At 35.1% G+C, this 22,414-nt stretch overlaps 1 protein-coding gene across 3 annotated transcripts in view; it reads right to left on the bottom strand.

The window, feature by feature from the left end:
• LOC128211841 (transcription factor COE3-like) overlaps positions 1-18,885 on the bottom strand; it is a 31,384-nt gene extending 12,499 nt beyond the window's left edge. For all 3 annotated transcript variants that reach the window (XM_052916931.1, XM_052916929.1, XM_052916930.1), the window contains exons 1-7: positions 18,401-18,885; positions 16,695-16,854; positions 15,325-15,388; positions 13,984-14,039; positions 12,512-12,585; positions 11,140-11,208; positions 987-1,068 (exon numbers count right to left, since the gene is read on the bottom strand). In XM_052916931.1, coding sequence (XP_052772891.1) covers positions 987-1,068; positions 11,140-11,208; positions 12,512-12,585; positions 13,984-14,039; positions 15,325-15,388; positions 16,695-16,854; positions 18,401-18,477 — 582 coding nt within the window. In that variant the 5' untranslated portion in view covers positions 18,478-18,885. The remainder of the gene's footprint in view (positions 1-986; positions 1,069-11,139; positions 11,209-12,511; positions 12,586-13,983; positions 14,040-15,324; positions 15,389-16,694; positions 16,855-18,400) is intronic.
• Between the last annotated feature and the right edge of the window lie 3,529 nt (positions 18,886-22,414).

Raw genomic sequence — 22,414 nt, 5'->3', positions numbered from 1 at the left:
TGTGTAAGGTAGTGTCGTTGCAGAGTTGTTATGCATGGACTTGTTGTCTGGCACGGACGAACTGAGAGGCCCGTCTACAGCCACTGTCGTAGTAACGGACACCTGTACACGTACATATAAGTATAGGATAAAGTAGTGTCGTTTAGTTGTCGTTGTTTTTTAAAAAACACATTCCTTTGACATTAGCCAAGTACTATTAGTTTCAATTTAAATGTCACCATCACCATTACTGCTATTACTGAATGCACCAATCAATAGTTGCTGCTTTTGCAGAGAAGACTGCATGTAGATATAGATCGTCCTTTCAACTGCATAGGACATGCTGTTCTTTAGCTGTCGTCTGACCAATTCGTGTGGTGCGCGCGACATGGTTCTACATTGTTCTTTAGCTGTCGTCTGACCAATTCGTGTGGTGCGCGCGACATGGTTCTACATTGTTCTTTAGCTGTCGTCTGACCAATTCGTGTGGTGCGCGCGACATGGTTCTAAATTGTTCTTTAGCTGTCGTCTGACCAATTCGTGTGGTGCGCGCAACAAAGTTCTACATTGTTCTTTAGCTGTCGTCTGACCAATTCGTGTGGTAAGCGCGACATGGTTCTACATTGTTCATTAGCTGTCGTCTGACCAATTCGTGTGGTGCGCGCGACAAAGTTCTACATTGTTTTTTAGCTGTCGTCTGACAAATTCGTGTGGTGCGCGCGACATGGTTCTACATTGTTCTTTAGCTGTCGTCTGACCAATTAGTGTGGTGCGCGCGACAAAGTTCTACACTGTCTTTTATCTTATGTCACTTATATCATTCTCGCGTTCACCCTCGAAATGGGCTTCATGTTAGAAAACTAAGCCAAGAAATATAATAATTATTATTAATGTGTTTCGCTTCTTTAGCGTTTCATCATAGTTTTATATTTAATTAAGGTTTTGATTTTACAACAAAACCGTATCAATATACAGTGATTATTTAGAATAATATCTAATGTTCTCACCTGAAACCTCCGCATATCTCTCGGGTTGCCCGCATTCTTCAAACAGTTTTGATTACATTTCATGAAGAACTTCAGGAAAAACCTGGAAAATGACATCAATATAAGCTCAACTGTGGTTTAGGTAACAAAAACTCACAGTATATAATTATGGAATATCCAAAATATCTACTTCGGGTCCTTAATATTATTTTCGAACCTGATTAATGTGTTTGATGAAAAAACCTAATAGCATATCCTTTGAATTTATTTGATTTACTTAGTTTTACATGTTTTGTTTTGATATGTTCGTTTTCGGTACAATATCTTCCAAAGTGAAATATTTTTACGAATATAAAAATAAACGTTCTGGTATTTTTTTACGCAATATTTTATTGTTATTAGGTTAGTAATCATGTTAACTCGTGGCCAAACAACCCTAAACTATAAATAGTTCTTTAAACGCTGCTCCAGCAGAGTACGAGCTCATCAAATGATGCTTTGGAGGTATGCAAGACTGTCATAAAATTATATCAACTTTCCTTGCCAGGAATTGCAAGTGTAACGCTGTCAACGCCATTCTTGCACCGGCTTATAAACTGTCAACGCCCCTCTGGCACCGGCTGAAAGGCTGCCAGCCCGTTTAAAAAAATACCTATGCGACGGATTATAAATGAAGTGTCACGAAACAAAATCAAAGACAATCGGTGAAATATTATCCATACAGCAACAGAAAAAAATCTTAAATCTTAAAATTTTAAATTTCTGACTAAGGTGATTTAGTTTTAGATATATTCGGTACTAGTTCATACAGTTTGTGTAGCATTTCCATTCGAAGATAGAATTTGACATTACGGATACGGGTAATACAAATTATTAAGGTGTTATTTGTCGAGGTATTTGCAATTTTCTTTCAATTGTATCACTTATTATGTTACTAACTGTACAGTACAGTAAGTGTATCACTGTGGTATTTTAAAGGTATATAGATGAATTTGGAATCGGTTGTCTTTAAACGAAGGTCTACTTAACAAGAATCTAGTTCCATGATCCAGAAAGACAAGAAAATAAATAAATACACTGAAAAAGGTCAATGAAATAGTGTGCAAAGGAATCATTAAGACGTTCACCATCCTTTCATGAGCTCCCCAAATGTAGGAATGACTAATAGCTTGCCCCAAGGTAGTAATTATAAACGTATCATTGATTAATTCGATCAAAGAACCAGAGTTAAATGATTAAAGAACAACTAGCACAACCGTGTTGATAAACACAGAAAGTAGTAGTTTGTGTAAATTATTCATGTAAAGCCGGTCCCGCGATATTGCGTTATTCATGCGTATCTTTTGCCTTTTGCCAAGCACTATCGACGGACATCAATGACACGTTCAGGACGCTACCACAAGGAATATTCTATTATACCTGAAAAATCAGGTACATTTTCCGAGCTCAAAAATACTTTTCAATATTCCGCTTTGCACGTGCGTAACTTCTTTAAGCATTGTGTGAGCTTCTTACTGTCAAGTAAAACGAATATGTTTACTAATCTGATGTGTGAACGCACAAACAACATACAGGTTGTTAAAATACCTCATTGCAAAGAAGGCTTGACCTATTTGTCCATATCAATAAAACGCATCAACTTCGAGAGACTTCATAACAAGGAAGCGATTGTTTCCTCAGCTAGAACAATCTCGTAACACCAACCTGCTAATCTAAATAACTGACCTAATCAAATAATCAAATAGCCATTTGAAATTAATCGCGATAATGCAACAAGCCCCCGACTGGGAATTGAACTTCCAGCTCGACCACTTGACCAACTGACCACAATGTAGGCTCTTTGATTTTATTCCTTGACTACATCCGTCTAAATCACAACCCTTACCATATTAAGTCCCCTGGCTGTCGATATTATCGTCCCTGATAGAGACGTCCTCCAAAATGACAGAAGAATAAACAAAATGTAAATTATTCCTCAACTGTCTCGCGTACCATTTCCCTCTTTACGTTCATACCTCCACAGGGACCGAAATTAGCGACAAATCATTAGCGCCGAACGCAAACAAACCAGACGTAAATGATGTCAATACTGAAGGTCCCAATGGACAAAAGAGCGCTCTTAAACAAGCCCACTATAACCATTTTCCAAACAAATAAAGTCAACAATCTTAGCAATACTGGCGGCCCCTTTGGGACGGGCTTGAACAATCTCCCCAGCTTGATTCTATCGTGTTATCAGGTAAAGTGGGTACGTTTGGGATTTCAGGGAAAACAAGTTAGAGATTAGCGATACAAATTAAACACAAGCTTTTCTAGAGAATATATTAGTGAATCTTTTGGGAGCTGTTTAAATAAATTTCCCTCCATATTCAACGCCTTATCTGGGAAAAGATGAGACAACACGAGTAAAGAGGAACAGTAAAGAAGAATAACATTTGTTTGCTAACTTTCCATCGGGGACCAACTAACATAGAACACAATTATGTATATTTAGTAGACTGTGCGCCCTGGCTTATTGATTAAACTTGACAACCCAAGAATCGCTAATGGTAAAACCGCAATATACGGCACTGCAGCGGAGAAAGGCTTTTGAATAATAGAACGAGATGTGAAAGATAGGAATGTTGACAATGTCTGAATTATTTAAATAATTATGGTTTCAGGTTGCTGGTTCTGCTATGACTCTTGTTGACTTTAAACAGTAAAGAGCTATCTACGACCCGATCTGAAGAGGATATTTTTGTTTTTGCCTTCCCTCCGGATGAAATCGGCGTAAAAGATGGCACAGAACCTTACATGCACTTTCAACGCTTCCCGATTAAAAGACAAAAATTCACGAACATACAGAGCGATAGAAAAAAAAGATGTTTTAGGCTTCTAAGCAAGCTGAAAGATTTACTACTACGCAGTAATTAGTGTAAGAAATATCTCCCGGATTCCGGTGAACAAACCTGTGACTTTCCAATCAGTTTCTTTCTAAACGACTTGTAATAAATGGAGGAATAGGAGGACAAATCGTGTTGAAAACTGCTTCACAATTCAAGAAAAGAACGAGAACAAGAATTGATGACGGACCGGACGGAAAATAATCAACTTTTCTGGGCAATTAGAAAGAAGTAATTTTGAAATTAACAACTACGCATGCGCATGAGAGACAATGAATTCTAATTATATGCTCTTGGTTTTATAAACATAACATAATACTTGACACTGATCATGAAAAGGTTATTCTGTCATGAAAACCTGAGGTTCTGAATACAATTACGTTTTAAGTATTGATATCCCGAGTTCATTTTAGTCCTCTCACCAAACAAAAACATGAATTATTTCAAACCAATCCAATATTTAAGTACGGTCGTTTTATTTAGAAAATATCAGACTGTGTTGCGTAGAAAACTGTTCCCAAAGAATGTATGATAGATTGTTGAAAGGGCTGGATCTCTGCTAAGTGAATCATCCGGTCCTAATTGAATCCAATCTATTTGATTTAACCGTCGATCAATGCTTTTGATACACAATATTGGGACTTTAACACCAAATAAAGCAGTCTCTATAGCAAAATGCATTCTTGTGAGAGATGTCATATGCCAGACGATAGGAATGTAATCAAAGCAGCCGGGAGAAATCCAAGTAAATGTGACCTCAAACAGCTGAGCGATAGATATCAAATTTTCGAACAAAACCACTCACTTCGTTAAATGTAAGACACATACACACACACACACACATAAGAAGTATTAATGAGCCTCTTTTAGAAGAAAATAAGGCTGAATAATCGAGAAATATTTCATCTGAATACAGACTTCATTTAGATCTATCCATTACCATCCCAAAGGAATAAAAATGAATTGGCTTGACACTAAGGAAGGCCCCAAAGGAAGGGACAATTAGTTGGCTATTTGTAGCCGAGTGCGCGGTGTGAATACAAGAACTCGCGGGGGAAACTTGCTGTCGCGTCAGGGAGAAATCCCAGTGTTACGATGAAAATCAAAAAGGTCGCGGGAACATTCATGTGGCAGATTTTAAGTACGCAAGGTATTATTCCCGAGGTGGAAGCTTCGGTAGGTAAGATTTGTGTTCGGTAGGCTATCAGAATATGTCTTTACCCTGCATCTGTGTATGAAGACACATATGCCATTTTGTTAATCAACTCGCACTCCCTTGAAATATAAATTTAAATGTATAATAATGTTTCATGTTATTATGTCGTAAATATAAGCTATGCAATACTAATATGGTTGAACCTGAATACCACACCATGTTATGTTATCCGTTTGTCTCTGAGTTACGCATTCAGATCATGAATAATATTGAATGCATCTTTGTTTTTGCATTAATACTATTATTTATTAAATGTTTTATATTTTTAATGCTATGTTAAGACTGTTCCGTCAGCAGTTGCTTCCAATTTCTTAGAGCTTATATACCAATATTGTAATAAAGACTTGAACCATGATGATCTACGAATTATTCTTCTGTAGCAATTCAATGGCGAACAAATCAGGCGATCAAGATGTTGAAAAGCTCAAATGAGTACTTAACAAAACAGCAATTTAGTTTAGTCAGTTAAATCAGTAGCTTTATTTGCATTGCAAACTTTTAAAAACCTTAAACATGTCAATGTTTTACATGGTCCTACCTTGAAAGCTTCCATTTATCATGTCTAAAGAACGCTGAAGGAGTTAAAGAATCAATTTCTTTGAGATGTAACAAGCAGATTTTTATTTCCACCTAGACGCGGAAAATTCCCAATCCGGTTTAACAGGTCTCCCAATGATGTTTACCAACAAATTATATAGTCCATCAGGACCCATCAAGGTTTCATGGGGATTGTTATGAAGTCTCCACAGACCGGGATCGATTGCAATCAACCTTATGGGCTTTAGGAGGGAAAATGACAGTTACTGGAATTCACAATAACCTTTAGACGCGTTTTCATTAACTATAGTGATCTTTTTCGGGGCATTGATAGGCACGTGAATAATTGTCACGCGGCACGTTAACAATGGAGACAAAAGTAGGATTTGTACTCATGTACTAATACCTCTATAGGAAAAAACAACTGACTCCTTTTTTTAAAAAAATCTTAAAATTCAGTATTCAAAAAAAAATAATTTGTAAATCAATAGCATTAACAGGTAAAACTGAGGATCTTGCAAGGTCCAACTTTAAGGCTCCCTATTCTTATTAACTATTATTACAACTATGTGTTATTTTTAATAAAAGTTCGTATAAATTTAATTTTAAAACCTTTTGTTTAGCACACTAAGGTTTATAGTTGTTTAGTATTAATTCTGTAAATGAAACATCTCACAAGAACATACGTTTCAAGGAAGCTACTCTCATAAAGATTCACACAAGTTATACGTAAGTCTATTGTCTCCGAAATTAAGTGAAATCCAGGAGCGGGACAATCGACCCACTGGAAGCATCCATAGTCATTTTCCAGGGAATGTTTTAATCGGCATAGTTAATGAATTAACTCTGAAACTAAAGCGCCTTGATAACCGGATAATATGGCGGCGATACGTGAGGAGCATTTCCAATGAAAAGGGCGATTTTAAGACTTTCAGGACAGATAAAAAATATTTTTTCTCTCCTTCGCCGGCTATCTATACCGGCTATCTACTATTGGAGACAAGCAGGGTTTAAAGTATACTTCTTTATTTCCATTTCTTAGACAATTCTATTAGTGACACATTTTTATGTTATGTATTACTCTCTGGTTATAAAACTTTAAAGATATATAAATGAAAGAAAAATAATGACGAAACTCTTTCCTGTTCTTTTATACCATATGGACTCTTCGACAAAAACTTCGCCACAATACCTTATCCTGATTTAAGTCCCCAAAGCACCATTTGTACATTTTCTTTTAATCTAGAATAATCGATACTGTTTCTTTTAGTCTAAACTAGCAGACAAAATACTGTTTTGCCACCGACATCGTAAAATGCCTATTATTTCAGGAACATTTTCCATCTTGTAAGGAGTATGTCTGTGGGGACCAATGCTACTTCAATGAAAAAAGAATGCCTCTTTAGCAAAGCCATGTACCAAGGGAATAGTCCTCTGGTGTTCGTATTTAAACCTAACTGGATTGTTGTCATGATATACATCTATCTACTAGGAACACGGAGGAACTCGGTCTACACGCAGACATTGTTTGCATATTTCCTAATTGGCCAAAACAAGAAATGTTAGAAAATGTAAGAGATTGCTTAGAGGTTTCAAACTGGTAACAGTTATGAACATATTGGGTGCCTGGCGTCATAATATTATTTTTGTATCATTTAAAATGTATTAATGATTAGAATAAAAAATTGAAAAAATACTCCCAACAAATATTGGAAACACGACTATTTGGCCTAAAGAAATTGCAGTACAGGCCATTTCTCGTTAGATTTCAGTTAAAATGAAACAAAACAAAAACAATAAGACTTCAAAATGCAATAGCTTTGTAAATAATGAGGGTTTCCAACATTTATTTTACATATTTTCAACTCAAGGGGTGAAAGCGAAAAGGTTCTAAGTGACATTAAATATAGAAGAATATAGAACCTTTTCGCTTTCACCCCTCGATTACTGATTACACAACATTATATGGAGTCACCAGGCATTAAAATGTTACCTTATAGCCAATGGCTCTATGCAAGGGCAAGCTTACAAAAAACCTCACATTCATATCAGCAGTATTACAACGTTTCGAGAATGAATAGAACTCCTCACTTTTTAAGCCAATGCCAAACAAAGCTAAACAAAATATGTTCGGGAATCAAACTATATAAAGCACTCAAACTGAAGAAAGAGGCGCAAACTCTTACAAGAGTGATCATTTGTTACTTTATTAAAGGATGAGGTATGGTTACGAAGCACTTTATCACAATTAATGACAGGCAAAAGAAAACGTTTTTTACACTAAAATGTAACCAAAACGGAAGACTGTTTTTAAGAAAGGTCTGAATAAGTTCCGCAGTTGAAGAATGGCTTCTCTGTTTTACAGTAGCTTTTCTTAACGACCGGTATTGATCTGAAGGCGATAAATAAAACAGCACCTTAACCATGAATTATTTGTGCCCATCCATTTAGAAACCACGGCTGCATGAATCCCCAGGCAAATCCTATCTCCTGGGAGTTTTTGTCAGGAATTTTATCTATTGTGCTCTGTCATTCACCAGAAATTTCTACTCAAAACTTATGATCAACGTCCTAGACGACATATTTTGTCAATCTTAACTATATGTCCTTCTGACGTCAGACTACTCAGTAAGTAGTGCACAGTCAGTTATTTAACAATCTTTTAGTAAAAGGTGATGACAAAACATCATTTTAAATAAGCCAATGTTGCTTTTTTCATTTCGCGGATTAATTAAATAGCATTCTAATACGTAACTATATAAACTTAAATGTTTGTATTGAAATTATACCATATGAATTTAATTCATAAAGCCTAGTATGTTCATTTCAATAATACTATTTTCTTGTACTTTGGCTTCTGTGAACAAGACACATTTTAATTGACGAAATCTAAAGATGACCCCATAGTTACTCTTTTCGCTTGAAATTCCATTAAGTACGGTCCTTAGAAACAAGCAACTTACTTTGCAGTCTCTTGATTTAACAGCAGCTGTTAAAGTTACTGATAAATGAAATTAAGATTTCTCAGAAAGGCTTGACATCTGATCAAAGTGCTCCTTGAAGGCCCGGAACGGTGAAGATGCGTTCTCAGCCAATTAGATGAAGCATTCTTGTTCAATTAGATCATGCTTGCCCAATTAGTCCTAATACTGCCAATTATTTAACGATTAATTTATGGCTGACTGGAAAAGATGTCCATTTTATGGCAAATAAATTTGCCTTGAGTTTTAGGTGCTTCTTGTTCGTTCTCTTGTTCGATAGTAACCTTGACGTCATATTGTGACCATACCTTTCTCGTTCAACGTTTCGGAATTTTTGTGAAGCGATGTCGTCAAATAATAAAATATTTAGAGCTCTCTCTTTAAAATGATTCCTCATATCAGTCAACATGGTTTGGCAGATTTTGTTTTGACGTAGAAAAGAGGAACATTTGTTCAAGTCAAATTTGGAATCCTAAATAAACCTAATGTGTACAAGAGAGCATATAAAGAAGTGTTCTTATGGGTTTCCATCTGTAAGACGACATCGCAATTCTCACTCAGACACGTAATTATGACTTCAGTGACAACCGTATTCTGAGAAGATGACAGGGCAGATAAGGGTAAAATGTAACATATGAGCAGACCTCTCGAATACACACTAGTCTATAAATCAAACATTATCAAAATGAAAACATCTCCAATTATGGCCATTGTGAAAACATGCCGATCATCGCCGTGATTTATGATGGAGAAAGGGAGAGCTACAGATAGCGTTGCGGGAAGTGTCTAATGAAGAGATGTTGATCAAATAAATTACAGACATTGAATAACCTCCCCATATTATGTGTGTAAAGAAGGACTTTTAGTGAACACACTCACGAACAAACCAAAAAAAAACATCATCAGATTGAACCTAATTCGCACTAATCGGTATATACGCGATACCCCTTGAACAGCTTAATATATTGAACGAAATAGTGATGTACGAACACGTTCGGAACTCGAACGTTCAGTACAAGGAACGAAACGGTTATTTACTCTTCTTAATTTTGATTAATCTAGGTATCACGTTTTGAAGGTAGTCAGAGAGTTATTAAATGCTTTTCTTGAAAGCGTTCATGTTTTCTGCACAGAACAACAACACAGAAGGCGTTTTATTTTCATCTGTAAAAATTAGAACTCTTTTTCATATTTTTGTACACAAGAAACATTTTAACCGCTTTTCAACCCTAAGAAATGCAGCAACCGTACATATCATCCAATAAACATCAATGAAATTGTTTACAAGAAACGGTGGTGTCATAATTGTACCTCACTGTGTTTCGTGTTGTCTAGCGATATACTTCCATATCAATATTTAATGAAGTCATTCCCTTGACTGTATTTAACATGGTGTTAAGCACGAAGAAAGATCAGTAAGCTATGCGTCTTTAGTCCTAACGTGATCACGGAGATACAGAAAGCAAGCCGCACTGGGAATATAAAGTAACTTCATGTCCAACTTTCGTTGCATCAGCCCTAACGAGGTTTATTCCCAACTGGAGCATTATTAGGCGTTGACCTAATTCTAATTAGGTGTTTTTTAACTGTATAGTACAACCATGATGCCGATGACTATTCATAGAATCAATCCAAGTTGTACAATGTGTAGTTGCCTACCTATCGATGATAACGCTCAATATTCATAGACTTTATCCAAATTGTACAATATATAATTGCCTACCTATCGATGATAACGCTCAATATTCATAGAATTTATCCAAATTGTACAATATATAATTGCCTACCTATCGATGATGACGCTCAATATTTATAGAATTTATCCAAATTGTACAATATATAATTGCCTACCTATCGATGATGACGCTCAATATTTATAGAATTTATCCAAATTGTACAATATATAATTGCCTACCTATCGATGATGACGCTCAATATTCATAGAATTTATCCAAATTGTACAATATATAATTGCCTACCTATCGATGGTGATGCTCAATATTCATAGAATTTATCCAAATTGTACAATATATAATTGCCTACCTATCGATGATGACGCTCAATATTCATAGAATTTATCCAAATTGTACAATATATAATTGCCTACCTATCGATGGTGACGCTCAATATTCATAGAATTTATCCAAATTGTACAATATATAATTGCCTACCTATCGATGGTGACGCTCAATATTCATAGAATTTATCCAAATTGTACAATATATAATTGCCTACCTATCGATGATGACGCTCAATATTCATAGAATTTATCCAAATTGTACAATATATAATTGCCTACCTATCGATGGTGATGCTCAATATTCATAGAATTTATCCAAATTGTACAATATATAATTGCCTACCTATCGATGGTGACGCTCAATATTCATAGAATTTATCCAAATTGTACAATATATAATTGCCTACCTATCGATGGTGACGCTCAATATTCATAGAATTTATCCAAATTGTACAATATATAATTGCCTACCTATCGATGATGACGCTCAATATTCATAGAATTTATCCAAATTGTACAATATATAATTGCCTACCTATCGATGATGACGGGGTCAGATGGGGTCTCGTTCCTGTTTCCGCAGCTCTTCTTGTCACAACATCGGCTGTAATGAAAAGACATGGGTGTGTTATGGCCTTCACCATTATAGATTCAATGATTTATTTTTGAAGGATTATTATTTTGGTCATTAAGGTTACTGTGTGCATATCCATATTTTAAACTTTAGACTTTATAGAAGTGAATGAAAAAATACCGTCAGTTCTGTTCCAAAATATGTTCACTGACTGCTCGGAGTGTAATTTATTCATTATAATAGTTTCATTACTCCTTATTTACCATATCACGAGTGCGTTATTGTCAGAAAGGATTGAAATCGTCTCTGTACCTTTTTCCATCGACATTGCATAATAATTATACTTGTATTTGACTTTCTATAATGCCAGTATAAATATTCAGTACATTTTATTATATACTGAGACGTGGATTTTTTTATTCAAAATGGCCAAAGATCAAGAAAGGATAGTAAAGAGAACAGTGTATAAAAACACCATAGGCAAATTACTACACAAATGATGGTGTAAATAAATAATGTATTGACAAGCGCTGACATTGCACGAAACCCTGACATATGCCAGCATTAGCGTTTACACGCGAAATGTATTGACATCCATTGTTTATATCAGTTACAACGCTAATTGGTCATTGCAGAAATTAGATATGCACCATCGTCTAATGAGATCTAATGAGTATGGCTAATCGCATTTGAGGTATTGTATGCGCTTCAGAATTCATGAAAGTCTTGTGTTGTATCAATTGCTGCAGTGGTGTACTTTTTTAACGGGTCATTTTCATTCCATAGCAAATACACACACACACACACACACACACAAACAACTGGACAACATTGGTCATGGTAAAAATTAGGCAAAGCGTTAACCGTCCGATATGAATAAACAAACAAATTAAGAGAGGTAGAAACCGTGTTAACATCATGTTTGGAACATTCAATGTAGAGCAATATTCGAAACGTTTTAATTGATGAATAAAAAATACCATTTTGCTTTCCATTAAACTAAAAAGTATGTTCGAGAAAAAAACAATTAATAGTATAACTGATATAAAAGCATATTTTCCAAATAAGTTTTACGAAAACATATTAAGCATTTTAATATCAAAAGGTTAAAATTGTAATATATTTTTTAATGTTCCATCTTATAAAAAACAAATAACAAATGATCGAACTATTTAACACTATACGTCTTGAGGCTAGAGACGGCTGCTCGTGAGAGCTCATGAGGAGGATTCGGCTTGGTTCTTGACATTTACAACTTGACAAGTAATGTGACTATAAAACGGGTACAAGTCATACATAGCTCCTATAGGAATAGAAGTGAATATGTCCCTACCTGCACATGACCTCGTGTGTGAGGAGGACTCTGCACATCTCTGGGTTCTTGTCCTGGCCCTCGTATACGATTGACTGCAAAAACGTACGTGCGACATGATTACTAGCATCCAGATGTAGGACATATTATAATTGTTTTGAATTAGTTTATAAATATTAAGTTGTTAAATATAATATATTATTGGTACACTATTTCCTAGCACAAATGAAAGTATCACGGTTCCCTTTCCATTCTCGTCCGTTCCGTTTTGAATTGTATGTGAGCGAGTTTTGTTTTTTGGTGGTGGCGTTGAAGGTCGTTTTTCGAAGATGATCTCGTGCGAGTAGTTCCGATTTACTTATACAACATATATAATGTTGAAATGGATTTTCTCTCGGCGTAATTCCGATTGTGAAACGGTTAATATTGACTTGAGGACATAGCTGTTTGATTTATATTTTCTAGCAAAATGGTATACGTTTGAAAAGGAGTTTTAAATGTTAATGGGACAAATATTAACAATATACCGCTTAGGCTTTATCTCATATAAGCATACAGTACTACGACCTTGTATACAACATTCGAAAATTGAAAAGCCTTTCTCAGTAGCTGCTCAGTTCTATATTCCGTTTTCTAATTATTTCTTCTTCACTTGATTAACATCAAATTACGTAATTTCAGGTTCCAAATTGAATTATGCACGATTTCCTCACTAATACACACAAAAAGCAAGCGGGTTACACTATGCAAGAACCCGTCGTTTCTTTCTCCATTCTGACAAATAGAAATGGGGTGACAAAAGGCGGAAATGAATTTATTATTGAACAAGAAGCATTAATCAAGAACGAAAGTTAACTGATGAGTGGGAAAGAGAGCATGATTAAGTTATTCGCGACTTTAACCCCGCAAACTTGATTAATTCTCTGATCGGAACATTGAGTCGACTTGGTACTTTCCGGGAATTGATTTTCCATAAAATAGTCCTCGGATTATCGTCGCAAAAATCTGGACGTTTCTTCTTGGTTTGATACATCACGTCTACATTCCTTCATTTCTTAAATTGTTTGGCTCAAAGGACATTTACCAAGTTATCTCTTCCATTATCTTTGATAATTATCAATCAACTATGATATTCCATAACATTACCGAAAAATTACGAGTCTTCTCGCGTGTGCTCGAAGTATAACTTCTGTGAAATGTTGTGCTGTAATTTTCGGGCGACTAATTTTGACCGATATGGGGACCAGAATTTGCATATTGACGGTTACGACACGCGCCGAGAAATAAACGCCATATGGCAACCATTTTGGAAGTGCGAGAGTGGAGAAAAGATAGCGTGCATTTGTATGCGAATTTCACACTTTGAGAAGTGTCGTTATAATATCTCATTACTTTTTGCGAACGATTTGCCTTTTACAATAGTTAAAATGTCTACATATAAGAGAAGAGATTTTCTATTCAATAAAAACAGAAATATGCACTTAAAAACTTACACTTTTGGAGACGGAATCAATGAGGCGAATGTACAAATCTTGTTCTTGTCGCACACCTGAAATGAAAAAGAATGAAAATATCATTATCGGTCTTCACAATTCGTTTATTTATAAAGAGTTAACATTCATTAAAGAATTTAAAAGCTAGCCGCTGACAACATCACACAAACCAATAAAGAAATCATTCAGCAAACATCACTCGACGTTCAAAAATTACAACACCAACACAATTTCATTTAAAAACTCCCTTGAGAGATAATACCCCCTTGTGAACCATAAACAACCAACAGGGGCCAATCACACCCCGGTGGGCTCGACAGGGTAATACAGAGAGCCCTTTCTGGGCTCATGCTGGGCGTTAAATCACATAAACACCCTGGAAGAGCCCACCTACATATACGCGCACCTGCGGTCAGGGTTAGCCCGATACGAGGGCTCTATGACATTTGCAATTTATAGGGTCAATAAACATTAAAAACCCTTTGTGGGTGTCGACATCATTTTTAAACTGATGGACACCAAACCAACAAACAAGTTTGTTGAAGGACCATGTTAAAAATTTGGTGACAACTGCTTCATAATTGTATAATATATATACATGTATATTATTTTTTACAAACTTAGTGCTAAATTTAAAAGCAATTTCCTTTGCATGTATGCATCGATTACGATTTTTATATGATTAAATGTACTTATTTACATAATTAATTAACTTACTGTAGATTTAAACGTATCGAATGTGTGTTATTTTTTTAACTACATAAATATTTCGAGAATTTAAAAAAAAATCCATTGGTTTCATACGCGACGACGATGCCAACGCGTTTACTACGACGTGAGCGGCCTCGGAAGTTTATAAAGGAGACATCCGATCGTCATCATCAATGATGCGTTTGTTTCGAATATTTGCCGAAGCATTACGAGTGTAAACACACTTGCACGTGCTCAACTCATAACGAGGCGATCTTTGACTGGGCGCGTGCTCAATGTCAACAAATCTGAGAGTACCGTGGGATTAAAAGTTAAAATGTTGTCATTTTGGAACAATCATGCGGAATATTTCATTGTATCTGTCACAGATTTTCTTGTACTACTATTCAAGGCATATTTACTCGTGCTTTAAAAAGTTGTTAACATGCAATTAGCGATGTTGCGGTCACTGCACCGCTATTGATAAATGTATTCCAATTTCATTAGTATTATAAAGAGTTAATAAATATTTTCACTACAAATAAAATAATCTAAATCATGTTTAAATCAAGTTCGGAATCAAACAGCACACAATAGAGATAAAAACATATGAATCATTTCATAAAGTAAGAATTACAAAAGCGGCCCTACCGTTGGCATATAAAAGTTGAAGACGGTAGTGAATTCCATTATTGGTTTTCTGGCCATCTAACTCCTGTAAAAGAAAAGACGTAATTATTAGTATGTACACTTTTATAGAAGAAACACTTACAAAATTAATATATGTTGTTTGAGTAACAATTGATTGATTGAATTGATGAATGATGACTGAGCGAGTGAGTGAGTGAGTGAGGGAGTGAGGGAGGGAGCGAGCGAGCGGACGGACGTAAGTACGTACGGATGGACGGACGGACGGACGAAATAAATGAATGAATAAATAAATAAATAAATAAATAAATAAATAAATAAATAAATAAATAAATAAATAAATAAATAAATAAATAAATAAATAAATAAATAAATAAATAAATAAATAAATAAATAAATAAATAAATAAATAAATATGTAAATAAATAAATAAATAACGAACTAGTGAATAAAAGAATGAAATAAAAACGATCCACCACAACTGGCTCATTAAAGCCTCATCAGGTTATGCATCACAGTATGTGTGCAAATGCTTCATATTAATATTTATATCGAGGGTGAGATTGCAGCTCTGCATGACGCGGGTATTACACAATATACAGTATGGAAGCCAGATTGTATCACCCTTAATCAACGGGGACAAATCACTCGGTCAGTTGATTAAAAAGTAGTTCCCACAGGTGGGATATCAGGTGGACACAGCGGGAGCCTAATTACCGCGTATTTGTCTGCGCAGTAATTAAGCCGTGTGCGCTAAATGAACTAAGGCAAAGAAGAAAAAAATATTGATATTGTTCTGGCAATGATTCGTGCAAATACAGCCATTCGTCGTCTAATGAACTACGACCGGTAACGCATTTAAAAACACACATATAAATGATGGTAAATGTAATTGTAACATCCTGGTGGATGAAAATATTCGTTAGTCTATAAATACTCCGGGAAACCAGAAATGAGTACTGAATAATAAAATAACAATAAGCAAACAAAATGTAAAAAAGGTTTCAAATTATATTTTTCAATGAAGACCAAAATAGTATAAAAGGCTAACAAACGGTGTTTTCTTATGAAGTAAAACAATAGATAATAAAAGAAATATAATCAAATCATCCAAGAGCAGCTAATAAACGGCTACTTTTTCACAATATCAAAATCATAAACCACAACATAAGTAATTATTCTGATAATAATAATAATAATAATAATAATAATAATAATAATAATAATAATAATAAAGAAGAAGAAGAAGAAGAAGAAGAAGAAGAAGAAGAAGAAGAAGAAGAAGAAGAAGAAGAAGAAGAAGAAGAAGGAAGAAGAAGAAGAAGAAGAAGAAGAAGAAGAAGAAATATATAATATATGAATAGCTAACTTACAGTGTCCTTTTCCACAAAGTCAATGAAAGCGGTTCGCTCGATCTCGATTGGTTGCCCCTGGCGATCATAGAGGGCGAGAACGAAGTGGAAGAAGTTGCTCTTCCGGAGGTTGCTTGGCGGCTGCTTCTCAAAGTGCGCCCGTGTGATTCCGACCCCAACACTGAAAGCACGTGCATACGGCGGTTAGCGGTTTAATATTTTGAGATCAAAATGTTCCTGTTCTATAATTGTTATCATTCCGCTTTTGATTGTACGCACAAATGTATGGAGTGTCTTTAAAGTCTCGGTAGAAAGTTAAAATAAATTATCCTTTTAATAAAAGCTTAATAAGTTTTTTAACATAAAATGCCCATTGTTATCAATAAAAACAACACATATGTAACACACATTTCGCTTAAACCACAACTAATATTACACCTGGACACAACAGTCTTCTTCAATGCACTTGTTATTTTTTCGTTATTGAAATATTATGTCTTCTAAAAAAACCTGAATTATTCGAATGTTTTATTAATTTAGATTTTATCAAAATTCCGTCGGCGTTAATTGGATTTCCAAATAGCTAGAAAGACGAAATACGACAGACTTACACACACGTTTGTAAATTAAAACAGTAATCGTACATCCATTTATTAAAATATAAATTGTATAATAGATTTATATTTCATTATATTGATGAGTACAATTTTCCAGTAATATTTTACGCACCATTTTCGCGGCTAAATCCGAATGACAATTGTGCTGTTAGGACACGCATACTTATAGAAGCCCGAAGTCCTACTCATAAACCCGAGATGAAACCCTGTGGAATAATCCCTATCAATAAAGAAAATTCGACCAGCTCGCTTTCAGAACAACCAAGAAATAAGTCTAAAAGTTTAGGACAAGGGAAAATTGAGCCCGTGGGCCTACTCTTGTCACAAACGTAATTTAAAATACCCCTAACAAACCAGCCTTTATCATCCAATATACTTAAGGGACCTGGGTATTGTATCGAACTACTTGTAGTCATTACTTTTTGAAGGCGAATTGCTCTCTTGGCTCGAGTATGCAATTGGAAACCGTACCGGAAAAAACGGCAACTTTCTACAAAGCTAAATTAATAAACTTCCCAACATGCACTGAGTTTCATTAAGATATATCTTTTCTATGGAGGCCCATATGGGATTAAAGTTTAATGATATTCAGTAGATCCGTATTCGCGTACTGTCGCGCTCGTTTCCATTTGATCTGGATATTTCTAATTCTTAGGGAGGCACCCATGATGATCAAAACCCAGAGGACTTTAGAACTTTTCCAGACTTCATAAAATGTTATGATGAATTTTCATATTTTAATTGTGTAAATTTAATATTCATGATGCGTAAATCATTTAACAAGGAATATGGACATATCATAGCGGACTTCTTTATTGGCTTAATATATTTTTACTGATTCAATATTTCTAAATATTTAAAATTAAAATAAAAAAATTGTCTTGAGATTATTTTTCATAACATATACAAAATATGTAATATCTTTTTGCCTGGTTCGAATGTGAATGTCAAATAGAATACATCCTTCTAAAAAATGGACGAATGATATAAAAGAGATTATCAACATGGATGTTGAGAAGAGATGTCGAGGTAACAAAACCGGCCACATTTGGGTGGATAAGCCCGACCCGCGGGCTGGCCATGAGAGTGGGGGACGGGGCGAGTACTTGCCTTCCTGCTCCTTGTTCCACCATTGTCGGCTGCATCCAGTTGCGAACAGATGCAATCTGGGATATTTCCTCCTTCATTGAAGAGTACTCAATCTTCTAAGTTGTCGCCTGCCTTCGTTCACTTCATTTGTTAACAACACTTCGGGACTAAATTAGTACTCCGTGTTGAGAAATAGCTTTCAACATATTTTGGGAATCGCCAAAATGGAAAAGTGTAATAAAGATGTCCCGTAGTGTGAAGAATTGTGAGAAAATATGAAAGCACGGGAAATATTGATAACTTTTCTAATTCTTTCTTGCCTTTCAGCGAATATATCCCAGTAGACACTTAAAACCCTGTTTCGACGAAACTTTTAATTTCCGGAAGTTTTATAAAATCATCACACAGGCACAACAGTATCCTTAAAGTCACCGAGGGTCAATTTGAGATATGACGCTGGAGAAGTGTATTGGTCTCAAAGCGATCTCACCCGAGTACTGACTCGAAATCCCCGCGGAACGCCTTTTGTTGCTTTTCCGTTCCGATCATAAGTAAGCTGTCCCCCTAGAATATGCTCGATCCTATGGGATACCAGCGCGCCGGAAGGTGGGGTTATCGCTGTCCAATCGGAATATCGAATTTCATGAAGTGCCGAGAAGTGTCGCAGTAACTCCTCCCCCAATTCTCCTACGAAGCCCTGCGAGCGTTTCTAAGAATCGGTAATCAATTAGCCAATCAGATTGCAGATCGTCAGACACTGCGGAAGGAAAAAATGAAACCAGGGAATACAATAATTGTCTCCCTTCGCCCTGCTCGCTTGCCATCTGTGAAAGTAATTATAGAAAGTACCGTTAAAATGGGAATAACAAAGCAGGGACTTCGGAAACAAGTGTAGTTATACAGTTACATTCGGATAATAGAAAGGAAAAATTTGCTTTGATGTTTGGCCTATCATTTTGTGGTTAGAACGGTACATTTTGCAAGCGAGAATGAGTATGAACGCAAAGAGGAGTCGTCATTATTTTATTTCTTTTGACAAAGAAAAAAATCAGATCTGTTGCGAGCATTTGTAAATTTGATAACGACGGCATTAGAGGGAATAGTTAAAAAATATCGCGATTGAGAGGGTATTTTTATTACTTTTATTTATATTTGTTGGAAAATTGGATCGCTACCGGACCGCTTATATCTTTCATACAAGTTTGTAGCATGAGATAGTGTTATATTAAATTAGATTTTTTTTATTATTTGTTACTTTTGTGAAATAAATTGTAATAATTTGTTTGTTCTTAAGTCTTCAAATACATACACAGTCATTTTTATGATACAATGTGTCATCATTTATGGACGCTCAGTTTGTTCATTGAAGATTCGATTGTAGTTTGTATTTTCGAAATCAAACAAGCTTTTTGCTGTAGGGTTTTCTTATTGCGAATATCTTGACTTAATCATAATTGTGCGAACGTCTGATAGTATATGACAGCCGATTATCATGTTTATGTTCTACACTGAGACAGAAGGGCCATGGGTGAGGCGATATATATCTTCCGGGTATCAAGCCCGGCTCTTCCCGGTACACCCACTATCTTTGTAATTACCGGGGACACAATCGGAAGCGCCCTGTAAAACCTGTTCTGTTTCATTGTCGCGTGCCGTGTATTTGTTGATCAGGTTCCAACAATAGTAATTATGGCACTTATTTAGACTTCGGTGACCGCTACTGAACAGAGAAATAAAGAGAGACCGGTAATTAGACGGTTTGTTACTTTTGATACCCCGCATCCGGGAATCAAACGGGACCCGACTTCTAAACACACCCCCAAGATGGCATCTATTTCCGAAAGTCGCAGAAACTCTATTATGCCAGGTGGTTTGTGTTCAACATTAATTGTACAGTTATTGTTCATGCTCAATAATGAAGTTGCAGAAGCCAACTGGCGAATTTCTTGATTTATTATTTTTCCCGTAACGGATGTTTCTCTTCATATTTTTTTGTTTCCTGAAAAATAACATTTTGCATAAAAAGGCCGTACCACGTATCAAGTTAATTGGTTATATTATTCTCCGATCTCCGTAATAAAAAAAGAAATACATACATACATATGTTCGTAATCTAAACAAAGATTTAACTCATAGCGGCAAAAGATGCTGTGATATGATTTATGAAATAAATTGAATTGAAGAAATAAAACAAGAACTCCTTGTCGGTATTATAAGATGTTCTAAAACAAATAAGAGTGGTTGTTTTTCTTCTTTTGGAATGATAAGTGCCAGATTCAATTTGCATTCTTATTTTTTTATTTAAATGAAGAAAAACAAATACGTATATATTGCATAGTGACGATCCGGAGTGTTCTAACCTCGATGGATAACACTTTAGAGAAAAAAAAACACACATCTTAACAAAGGAGCGTAACCATGGAATCCCGTTTAATATTAAAAAGGTTAAAATTCTGCGAACTCTGAACGCCGACCTTACTATCATTATTTACAGTTTGTGACCATGAAATTAAATTACTATCTGTATGGATAGAATTCCAAAAATATTAAACTGTATGGGTTTTTTTTATAAAAATGTATGGATGGTATTAAAAAAATGAATGACTATAAGAATGGCTATAATTAAAACATGTATTACCATATATATGGATAAAAATCTGAAATAAATTATCTATTGAATGGATAGAATTCCTTAATGAGTAACTATCGGAATGGGTAAAAAATAATGGATAATTAAAAATTGAACGTTGTGGCAAATAATGAGCACAGTCTTAAACCGCGAGTTCACATTTACACTAAATGCTCTTGACGATAACATTTTAAGAGACTATCATAAATCGCAAAAGTAATTTTATCATTTTAGAAATAAATGCAATAATAGGCGGAAGGATCACCGGGAGATTGGAGATATACTTATTTTTGGATAGAAGTTGTATCCATAATATTTTGAACATAGTTATTTATATACCTGTTTCGCCATCTCTGACCGCGATACTGCCACTTATAAATGTGATGTTATTTTCTCTAAAACATGATAATATTATGATCGTTATCAATTGGGATAACCATGCTTCAAGACGTTGTATCCGTTAGTCGTCACTTGTATTATTCCGCTGAAAATTGTGGTATAAAATTTATTTATACATTTGAAATATCAAATTACTTCAAAGTTAATATTATAGATAAGTCAGATGTAAATTAAAACATGAATACATAAATAAACATTCGTACTTCCTGTTCGCAATGTCCTTTTCCAAACTTGTATATGTGTGCTTGTTTGGGCTTTCTTAGGTTTTTTATCTAAAAAATAATACATTAAACCTGTGCTTTGAATCAGATATATAACGTAGTTTGTTGTGTATTCAAAGATGATGAGAAGCAATACGTAACAATAAAATTTAAAATTTCATAAAATTGAGAATTAAACAAAAAATGTGTTTTGTGTACATAGGGCATACAAAATCATTCTTATGTTAAGCGCCAACCCTTGGAACGAAAACCAATATAACACCGAAAACACACACTAAAGAAGTGAAATCCTATGTAGAATAAAGACACCACAGCTTCGACAAAAACAATGAGAAAATGTGTCGCTAAAATATGTCTGATCAGTTTAAATGTGCCATTGACATCATACGAGGCACATATTGATGCGTATTTAAAAGGTTAAAACAACGGTTGATCTCACGACTGTCCAGTAAATGAAAAGTGACCACGTCCTGTCATTAAAAGATGACCAGCTATTGGTATAATTGATTTAACGGCCGTGAAGCCCAAACCAAAGTATCCAGCCTCGCCTTATGTTACAAGAAACGGATCAAAGAACGTTACCGACACATAATTAGTAATTAGACATGATTATGATTATGTATTCAGAACTTTTGCTCAGAAACAATGGTCAAAGTGAAAATATCAATGAGCGGTCGATGTTAGATTGAATATTTATTTGAGCGAAGTGCACTTTAATGAACTTTAATTCGATGCAATTATACTACCGCAACTTAAACGCTATGCAAGAAGAAAGTGGCGTTATTT

Source organism: Mya arenaria, chromosome 12 (assembly GCF_026914265.1).
Source record: "Mya arenaria isolate MELC-2E11 chromosome 12, ASM2691426v1".
NCBI lineage: Eukaryota > Metazoa > Mollusca > Bivalvia > Myida > Myidae > Mya > Mya arenaria.
This window is presented reverse-complemented; position numbering and strand designations above follow the sequence as displayed.